General features: G+C 36.3%; 1 protein-coding gene across 9 annotated transcripts in view; it reads right to left on the bottom strand.

Annotated features, from left to right (window-relative positions):
- The window catches only part of MBNL3 (muscleblind like splicing regulator 3), a 78721-nt gene that overhangs the window by 40510 nt on the left and 27208 nt on the right, over positions 1-11003 (bottom strand). For 2 of the 9 annotated variants that reach the window (XM_033106446.1, XM_033106455.1), the window contains exon 1: positions 5790-5902. The exons of 5 other annotated variants lie outside the window; for them this stretch is intronic. In XM_033106446.1, the coding sequence (XP_032962337.1) occupies positions 5790-5816 (27 nt within the window). In that variant the 5' untranslated portion in view covers positions 5817-5902. Of the gene's footprint in view, positions 1-2144; positions 2170-5789; positions 5922-11003 lie in introns of those variants that run through there. 2 more of the 9 variants (XM_033106481.1, XM_033106472.1) reach the window with 2 other exon arrangements.

Genomic DNA, 11003 nt, shown 5'->3' with positions numbered 1-11003 from the left:
CACATAAGGGCTGTAAGAAAATTCTTATATGTATGAAAAATCACAATAATGGAGATTCTTTTCCCCCATTAATAGGCCTTCTAAGAGAAAAACATAAGCTTCTTTTTATACTTACAACAACCTGCACCAAGGCAAAGATAATAACAAGGATTTTAGTCCTTAGATTCTCCACCCTCACCCAGCATAACTGAGGTTATCTGGCTCAGAATTAACAGCCCTGGGAAGCAGTGACACTGGTGGCTTCCACAGCCAAACATGCTAGTTTTAACTTTAGCATTTCTCTTCCTCCTCCCACACCCTAACATTAAAGATTTCCCCAAAGTTCAGTCCTAAAGCCTCTGCTCTCCTCTCTAATCTCTTTTCCCTGGAGAAATGAAATTCTTGCAAAATTTCATCTATCACAGCAATTGCTCAGTTCTTAAATCTCTATCTCTACCTCTGACCCCTCCTCTGAATTTCTGTCCTTTTTATCACTAACTGCAGTGGCATTTGGAAATCCTGCCCCCTAACCAGGTCTAAATAACTTACTCCTGCCCTTTCTTCTCCTTAGACTATTCTTCTTCTTCCTCCTTACTCACATTTAGGACCCTTGCTCCACTTCCCATACTTTGAGACAGTTACATAGCAGCAATGAAAAAAGAAATTAGGCACCTGCTCAGCAGGATTGCCTTAGGATTAAAAACCCACCTTGATAGCTTTCCTAAACAAGTGGCAAACACAACCGCAGACATTTATACAGAACACCATTTGTAACCCCTCTCCAAAAAAAGTTGTATAATGAAGACTTTTCTTACATTCAGAAATTCCAAACAATAGATCAGGTTTTTTTTTAAGAAGAAGAGGAATACATTAGGGTTTTACTATTTGTTACAATTTAGAGTTTTAACATCATTTACATTAAATGCAATCAGAGGTGGAGAGGAATGAAAGAAGAGAGAAAATGGGGTATTTGGCACATTTCCTGCTAATCTACCGATAAAGAATTACTACCTGCCTTTGTGCTTTTATATACTAATTGTCCTTTACATATAATAACTTTTCTTAAGTTTTTCCTGGGAAACTAAAGACATTTTCTTACAAAGCAAAACAGTATACAGAAATAGGAAAAAAGAATTACACTTTAAAAATTACATCAAGTTGGGCTTTAAAACTAAAGTATGGAATATGAGGCAGCATAAGATTAAAGAAAAAACTTGTCCATCTTATTTATGAGATTTTACTTGATTTATAAAGCATTCTCTTTTCAATGACAGAACCGATAATTTAATTCTATAACAATGCAGATACATAGCAATACTACGTTACCAGAGACTGCTGCTTATAAAGACAAAAATATCTGCATTTTTCTATCCAAATAACAGATGAGAAGACCAAATAATTTAATATCAATTTTATCTGCGGAACACAATGTTTCAAAAGAAAACCAAGCCCCTTAAGTCTTTTTCAAAACGACTTTAGAACTCAGGATAATATATTTATATGCACAACCTTTGGTAATAATAAATCTCTTCTGTATAGTATTCATTCTTCAAGAGGCCCAAACTTAATTATACACCAAAATACCTTAATTGGAATTTGGAGTGGGGGCAGACTCTTTTTGACACTAGCTAACATTTGCTTTTAGTCCTGGTAGGGGATTAAGACTTTGGTAAGCATGTATGGATGGGATGGGCTGGAGGCAGGGAAGGGACTACCCAGTACAATATGTAATCACCTATTGTTTTTGACCTTTGGAAAATCGATGACTATGAATTATAAAGATTCCTATGTTTTCCTTAGGCTAGCTAAGCACCCTGAATGGGCCACAAGATACCCTGTCACACTGGGTATCACACAGCGCAGAAGGGATCTTGGTCTGAAAAAAATAATCATCCCTCAGCTTTCCTAAGCCAAGTCAATGGTGTTGCAAGCCCTCCTTTTAGACCCACAGGTTTAGACTGGCCATGTGTTCAGTGCAAAGCATTAGACCATGTCATAAACGATTCTACAAATGTACTTAGGACAGTCGCCATCCACTGGCAGAGCTGGCTATATCCTAAAAACAGTAGCAAAGACTAGTCAAGCCATATAAATCTCTTTCTCCCTCCCCTACATATACACACAAAATTAAAAAACACATTGAAGACATTAGAGCACAGACTCACTTATGCTTGCCTCAGTTTCACTCGTTTTCCATTTCCTTTGGCCTTTTGCTTTGTAACTGAGTTAAGAAAATAACAAAGTGATTAAATAGGAAAGTGATTCTCTGCCGAAATAACTGCTACTATACCTATGAATCTCCCAGCTCCCCTTTCCCACCTACTCTTTTTGAAAATGCACTCAAAAAGCAGCAGGGGGAGAAAATGGTCAATTAAATTTCTAAAATACATCTACATCAAAAAGTTGATGACAAAGAAAAAACAGAGCATTTATAAAACCTCCAAAATTCAATCCACTTCCTTTTTCCTACCTTCAGGCTTTTCACAAATGAGTACAAAGCCTTTGACTGAGAGAGTAAAATAGCATTGTAGAGATTCAAATCTCACCTAAATCTTGGGAGCCATGAAAGTGAGAGTCTGTCAGATGCAAGATTTTCCATGCACTTGGTCATAGAAAAACCCTGTGAAATATACTTTTTTTTATGTTTATGAGAGAAAGTTCTACTATCCATCAGAATAAGAAAAGGACCCTAGGAAGTTGAAAATTACCCTTTGTCAATCATTGTATCTTAACAGAAACAGCTGTTTGCAAAATGACTTGCTTCTTCAAATACATTTGGAATTATGGGAAAAAACTCCTCTCAAATACAATGATAACTGGATTACCTTTTCAAAGGCATCTCATTGCTCTGCTAGACTTAAAAGAGTTAAAAGTTAAATGTTAAATAAAGGCAACAAAGAGACGATTTGTTCTATGAAAAAAATTGTTATTCCATTTTACTGATCATGTGTTAAATGAAAATGGAATAGGTTGATTATACTGCTCCACTAAAACATACTTACATGCATAGACATGGCCTCTCAGAAGAAATAATAGCAATTTTAGAATTACAAATCATATGTACTAGGTTGCCTGGTTCCTACAACCATCACAGACCTATTTAAGGCTAAGAACAATCTGAAAGAGCTAAAAGTGAGGTACAGAAACATAAACAGTATTAATTAGCCAGATGTCAGCATACTAATGGCAAATTTCCCACTTTCATCCTCTTTGAATTCTGTCTTTATAAAAATAGATATATCTGCATTATTTTCTCCTCCAATATTGTACCATCTATGAATATCAATATAAGTATATGCATGAAGAGCATCTTTAAAATTTTGCATACAAGTTTCAATTTGAGTTTGGGATGCAGACTTTTTTTTTTTTAAAAAAGGTCTGTAATAAACCATTTCCTGAATATGTTGAAGGCAAAATTAATGAAGCTAGACCCCACAGACCCCATGGAGAAGGCCAGCCAAGTACATCCCCCACCACTGTAGTCAGCACTGCATCTCATTTCTTTATGCTGTTGAACTCTGCTTTCTTGACATTCCATATACACATATACAGGGCAATGACTGGAGCAAACCAGACACCAAGTTCCAATAGATAAGAGGCTGGGAGGAGGGCGGAATAATTTTCTTGCCTATCTGTCTCAAGAAAGCTTTCAAATTGTGCCCTCCAAAAGACGAAGGGAGGAAGAGGCTCAACAATCACACCACTGTTCTGAAATAGCCCACTAAGATAACTTGATTACCAGAATCTAACATTTAGGGCTGAAACAGATTTTAAGGAACAACTTGTGCACTGAAACAGATTTTAAGGAACATCTCGTGCAACTTTATCTTAGAGAGAAAGTGAAGGCCAAAGAGGTGAGGTGAATTGTCCTAATTAACAAGCAGCTCAGTAAGGACAGAAGCCAAGTTTTCAGATTCTCACTACCCAATATGGATTTTCAGTTCAAATAACTCTTCCTCTGTAAAAATTTTCCTGAGCCCATCTCCCCACCCCCACTCCCATTTATCTCTCCCTCTTTTGTGCCTCCAGCTGCACCTTGTACTCCGTTTTATGGTAGCACTTATCACTGTGTACACTGTGATAAATTGTTTGCATGCCTATCTCCCCATTAGACTTTGAGCTTATCTAAAAGCAGGACTATATCTTCCTCATCTTTGAATCTCCAGGAATGTTTCTGTGCCTGGTTAATAGTGGCCACTCCATAAAAGTTGGCTAAATGAATGAATAACCTTTGTGAGAATAATCTTGTATGGCCTAACAACTAAGTCTGCCTTAGAAGCCTAAGTCCTCTCTTGCTATTTCCTTTCGTAAGTTCTTTTTTCTTCCTCCAAGAAGAGAATAATAAACAACACATGATTGAGGCTGTTCCTGGTTGTCTGTTCCAAATGAACCGTTATTCTATTCAGGTCCAGAAAATAGCTAGTTCATAACTTTTTTATTCGCTATGATAAAAAGTGTATGATACCATCATGGCTGAAAAATTCTGGTAGTTCAGTATAACTGAACCAGAAGTGTCAAGAATCCATGAGGCACACAGATACTAACTCTGGTCTAATTCCAGGGGTCTGTGGTCACAAGAACCCCCAGGATATAGGGCCCCACAGAGCTGAATAAAGGAACCTGCATTAGATTCATATTTAAAGAGCACCTGGGCCTGCCCAAGGAGAGCACTACATTTCCAGGGTTGGCTTACCATAAAATGCCTTCTCAAACTACTCCACTCCCACCCTGCATTTCTCTGAACAAGCTGCAAGTAAAATTCCCAGGGGCTACTTGGACAAAGGTGGAATACCTGGCTTGAGGATAATCACACAGGGTGGGGCCTTCTTGTGGATCTCTATTGCATATGCTGACTTCTTTCTTATAAGAAAAATGTTCCCCTATACTTTAAGACGCACATTCAACTGCATTTACATTAAACATTTATTTTCAAATAATCACGAGCTTGAAATTTTTTGAAGAGCGAATAACAAAAAAATCATAGTTGCCGTTCACAGTGAAACCAAGCCTGCCTCACCAATACCCCAAAATGCTTTCCACCCTCTTCCCAATTTCCCCCGATATAATCAAATACCTTTAATCGTTTTAGAAAAATATTAACTGAATATCTGTTTGGTAATAAGATCCTCAAGAATGCACTCTTTGTTACAAAACAGCCAACCAGAATCAAACTAAAACCCAGAGACAACTGACGCACACTGGTACCAAGTTACCAAAAGTCAGAAGGCATTTCTGATGCTAAGTATTCGTGGAAGCTGTCTTTAAAGTAGTTGATGGCTGCGGACATAAAATATCATTAAAATACAGGAAAAAAGTTAAGAAAAAAATCATGACATTCAATTTGTTACTCCAAGAAATAAAATACACATAAAATCATGCAACTTCAAAAAGCTACTTACTACTACCTATAGTTTGTTGTGAAACAACACAAAAGGGGTATCTCTTTCAGCCCACAGTCAGTCAAATCTCCTGCTCTTAGAGTTCCCTCACCTCCCTTTTCTGGACACCCCATCCAGTCACCTACCACAGAGATTTAGAACAAGGACAAAGTGGACACCAGTTGCTTGCACCTTTTCTTCCCAGCTAGGGCTTCTGCCTAGAATCCTATCTACGGTTGCCAGATTTATCAAATGAAAATATAGGACTCCCAATCAAATTTGAATTTCAGATAAACAACAAAAAACTTTTTAGTATAAGTATGCTCAGTACAATATACATTATCTGTCAACCCTCTCCCTATTTATTTTTTTTACCCTGGTGAGTTGAACTAAACAAAGTCAAATTCTCCGAAACCCATTTTCCTCCTTTACCTGAAAGTTGTAAGCAGCCCTCTCCATGGAATCAGCCCAGGTTCTATTTGGCCTTCAATTGCCCAAAGCAAAGCAAAAAGCACTGTCAGTCCCAGCTTACCTGACCAGCTACAAGGAATTTAAGGAAGTTGACTGTTGGGGAAAGCAGTTTTTTATTGCATGGCTCCTCCCACCAAAAGCTTCACACGGCTCCCTACTCTGTCAGCCACGCTGCTTTCCCACCCACAGTGGAGCAACTGCATATTCAAATGACTTTGGTGCCTGCCAGAGCTCCTCCTTCAGGTTAGGATGAAGAGGGGCATGATGAGTGACCACCACGCCTAACTCCTGACTCTAAATTTATGTAGTTTTTGAACACATGAATTATTACAGGAAGATGAGGGTTTCATGTTTTTAACTTTTTTTTATATGTGTGTAGGGGGGTCAGGAGGGCAGTTTTCTTTAGCTCTGTGGAATGCTTAAATTCAAGCAAAAGCTGTCCATTGAAGCCCAGGAAAATAACTGCTTAAGCATTATGTTTCTACATGCACACGTAAGATCTATGCAGCTACGTATTCAAAACAGAAAATGGCATGAATAGCCATTATTTGCATAGATTTCTTTTTCAGTCAACCTTTGATTATGCATGTTAAGAGAGGGAGAAGTAGAGGGGCATAGTTAATTCTAATGAACAAAATATATATTCAGGAAAAATGGCAATCCATAAAAACCCCACATTACAGAATATGTATATCACAAAAGTGGCAATTATGAATCTTTAGGAATCAGTTTCTAGACACAGTCCTGAATTTATTTTTTATTCATTAAGAAGGCAGACTCATTTATTGGAATTAACAAAGATGCAGAATTAGCAGTCAGAAAGAATGAAATTGTATTGCACTGGGGAAGTTTATATGTTTACAGACAACATGTCATAGAAATATTAAGTAGTAAAGCTGGAGAGGCTCTTAGAGATCAATTAGTCCATCATTTGCCAGAGTGTGTACTGCAGACCACCATTCCCAAGAAGCTTTAAACACTGAGTTTCCTGGTTCAATGTTTGTAAGAAATGGCAAACTATATTCCTTTTTTGGAGACTGACAACACACCAGAGCGTAGTAAAGGTTCTCTTATACATCCTGCAGTAAAGAAAACTGCTTACTTTTGTCAACTCAGCATTTCCCAACATAGTTTAATCACAGAAGCCATCCTTCTTTACTTTAAAAAAAAAACACACAAAAAAACACCTTTTAACATATCTCATTAGAGTATCCTCATGAAAATACTGATCTAATTCAACTTCCTCCTACCAAAGCTCAAACCTAGCCCTGTGGCATTTTGTAAGTCAAGTTAGTTTTCTTTCATACTTTTTCTCTCCTAAATAGAAAAATATAGTGAACTCCAAAAAACTGGATCTTCCATTAAAATGACATTTAACATTTTTGCTTATAGAGTAAGTCCTCACTTAACGTCATCAATAGGTTCTTGGAAACTGAGACTTTAAATGAAACGACTATGACGAAACCAATTTTACTGTAGGCTAATTGATATAAGCAAGAGTTAAGTTACCATAGGATATTTCTGGTCACAAAAACATCACCAAACTTAATAAAGACCCAAACACTTCTAATATGAAACACTGAAATAAATGTGAGCTATAAATACATATAAGAAAGATGAATCAAAACAAGTAAGTGAATTATTTTCCAACCTGCTGATCCCAGTTCAGGGTCGTGGGTGGCCAGAGTCTAGCCCTGAAGCTCAGGGAAAAAGGGAGGACCCACCCTGGACAGGATGCCCTTCCATCCCATGGCCTCTCACACCCATACTCACTCAGACTGGGACAATTCAGATACGCCACTTCATCTCACATGCACATCTTTGCGATGTGGGAGGAAACCAGAGGATTTGGAGAAAGCACACACAATGGCCCCTGGTGGGAATCCATTTTTCTCCATATCAGTTTTATAGTAACAAAACAATGTTATTCGAGAATCTGCTTACTTGATTTCCCAAAAGGTAACAACATGGTGATTTTTCCTATGATTGCTATAAAGATTCCACAATCATCTTCCCAACACCCCTTGCCAAAGCTGTAAGTTCTGTCCTATATTTCCAAATCGCTGCTGGGGCTTTTCTTCTTTTGTTTGAATGTTTCAGTCAGATAACTTCTGAAGTTACAACTTCAGGTCTTCTCTGTCTAATTGGATTTCCTACACTGTGACTTCTGTCCCTTGAACCCATGCCAGTTACCTTAGGTTTTCCATGACTTAAGGGTCTCAAGTGAGTTTTAACTGCACTAAAACTTGGGAAATAAGAATGTATTTGGCAATCCCTTCAATTCCTAAGGGTCTTAGCTCTGCACTCAACTTAAACCTTGGGGTTTCCACTTGGCAAAATTAAATTTCCTGTCCCTAAGTAAAAAGAAATTTACAAAGAAGAATTAAATTTAGACAAATATCTTGCAAACTTATAAGGAAAGTGTAAGGTGAGAAAGGCACTGATTATTTTTCAGAGTTAAACACTTTATCCTTGTACGGCTCAGTATGCTGCTAAGAATAAATTAAATAGTTACAACACTATAGCCAGCCACATACCCCTCCACCCAGAGGTTATATAAAGGGCAGATATAGTTATTGATTTACCTCTGCATTTTGAAATTAGAGGCACAAAGATGAAAATCTATCCCTCTTTTGCTAAACATAAGTCTTCTTTCAGATAAAGAAAATTAAAAGCATGATGTCAAAATGGTTGTTTACAGGGTCTTGCTAAATTCTTAAGTGTGAAATCATATTTCAAACCCCAAACAGAGCCAAATGCATCCATTTTTAAGTAAGTATTTTCCTCACAATTCTACCTGTCTATCAAATTAACATCAAATATGCAATTTCCAAGCAGAAAGTTTTACTTGGTGACATGGACTGTTGTTAAAATACTTTGAGGCACAGACTATGTGTACGTTTTGTTAATGATAATATATTTTTTTTTATCACCAAAGGTCTTAGTGAAACCTTTGTGCCAACTTGTTATTCAAACTGTAGGCATTTTAAACTATCAGAAAAATCACCTCCCCAAAACTCTGAACTCAAAATGCATTGCGTATTTAAATAAAGTGGCGTATTTTTGCCAACGGAGTCATCTTAAAATTAGGCCAACTTACTGTGTATTGTTCTGCAGCCATTTAAAAATAGCAATTTATTGATACAAATTCTTTCTCTTTTAAAAATAAAGATCTATTCTGCTTGGCCTGAATATCTACAGAGTATATTAAGTTTCATCCAAAATGTAATTCAGAGATGTGAACAGAATTGACAAAGTTCTAGATAAAACTGCTGAGATTACTTTTTTTAAAACTATGTTTTTAAACGATCCTTTCTCAGTCTAACTTAGTAAATATAGTAACCTTGTTAAGCTCACCTGCTTTCAGTGAGAAGTTAATATTTGATGATTTTGAAACTGTTCCTGGTATTTAAAGAACTAAACAAGGCCATCCACAAACAATGTAACTAGAAATGGGGTTAGTTTAAAGAAGATAAAATGATAAGTGGAGGTTTTATGTTTTAAAACAAATCAATCCCTCAACCATAAATGTCTCATATCCTTACAGAGAAGAATTTGAAATATGACCTCTGCCAAAGAATGGCTATCTCCAAATCTAAAACAAGGGAAAAATAAAGCAAAGCAAAGAACAGAAAAAGTTAATTAGTAATTTAAAAATCTGTTCATTGACCTCCTCAAGTCAGTTTCAACAGCTGGAACAAGAGTTATTGGGAAAATAGTACACTTGTAAGGATGTAGTGGTCTTTAAAAACATATACCCTCTATATTAATCACAAAAAAGTTTCTAGGGTCATGGTTATAGTCTAACCAATATCTTTTAACTAGTGGACTCCGTAGTTTAGTGAGGGAAAAATAAAATAAAACAAATCTACTCTAGCTTCGTTGTGCCTTCCATGAAAATTAGAAAATTGAGAAAACATGTCTTTCTGAAAAAAATGAGTCCAATTTATGTGTCTCTTATATAAGGTAAATAAAATTCCATTCTAGAAAAAAATACTTTATAAAGTGATACAGTGAAATAAACCAGGTAGTGTAAAACATCAGTGTGCTAATCTTTTACACTTATTTTTCTACTAAAGATAACCAGAGCATTTAATTGGTTTTATTTTGTTTCAAGTTTTACATTGACTTTGCGTACAAAACTCTAGTACATAAGGTCGAATGACCCATTAGAAGCAAAATAATTCAGACCATTTATGAGTTTGCTGGAGAATAATTGTATATACAGTTTTAGCTTATGTTACTTGGTATGTGACAATTGTCGAAGTTCATTTAGATACTGTAAAATTATATTTTGCATTAATACTTTGAAAGTGATCAAGATGACAAAACTCCTTTAAAGGATTTATAGAACACTGTGATATGGTTTGCATTTTTTTCACAGCACATCCACCTGAATAATGACAGCTGACTTTATTATGTATTTATCATGTGCTAGACACTGTTCAAAGTGCTTTATTTGCATTACCTCATTTAATCTTCACAATAAACAACCCTAGGAGGTCAGGGTTTTACTGAGGAAGTGAGACACAGAGAAGTGAAGAAACACCTGAAGATGACTGAACTAATGTAGCAGAGCTGGGCTTGGAACCAAGGTGCTCTGGGCCTAGGAGCTCACACTCCTAACCAGTACACTATTGTCTCCCAACACTTTGATGTGTGCTAAACTGAGGAATGAGCTAGTTCAAATATTTCTACAGTCTGGGCTACTTTTCCCTCTAATATTATAACAGAGATTACACATCAACTAGCTGTTTGGTATGTCCAGAAACTATTAGGTTGGTGCAAAAGTAATTGCAGTTTTTGCAATTATTTTTAACCTTTTAAACCGCAATTACTTTTGCACCAACCTAATATTTAAAATAAATTTATGGAGAGTGAGATGTTTTGTTAAGTATCTAGGGACTTGAGTGACTTGAAAATGAATAAGGCAAGGTAACTGAATGTCCAACTTTTTTTTTTTTTTTTTTTTTTTTTTTTTTTTTTTTTTTTTTTACAGCACGTCCACCTGAATAATCACAGCTAACTTTATTGTGTATTTACCATGTACTGGGCACTGTTCAAAGTGCTTTATATGCATTAAGTCTTTCATCCTTACCGAAGCAGAACAATTAGTGCGAACCTGTCCTCTCCTAGCTCAGCTTTTTACTAAAAGTTTGCACAATAGAATTTTGC

Source organism: Rhinolophus ferrumequinum, chromosome X (genome assembly GCF_004115265.2).
Source record: "Rhinolophus ferrumequinum isolate MPI-CBG mRhiFer1 chromosome X, mRhiFer1_v1.p, whole genome shotgun sequence".
NCBI lineage: Eukaryota > Metazoa > Chordata > Mammalia > Chiroptera > Rhinolophidae > Rhinolophus > Rhinolophus ferrumequinum.
This window is presented reverse-complemented; position numbering and strand designations above follow the sequence as displayed.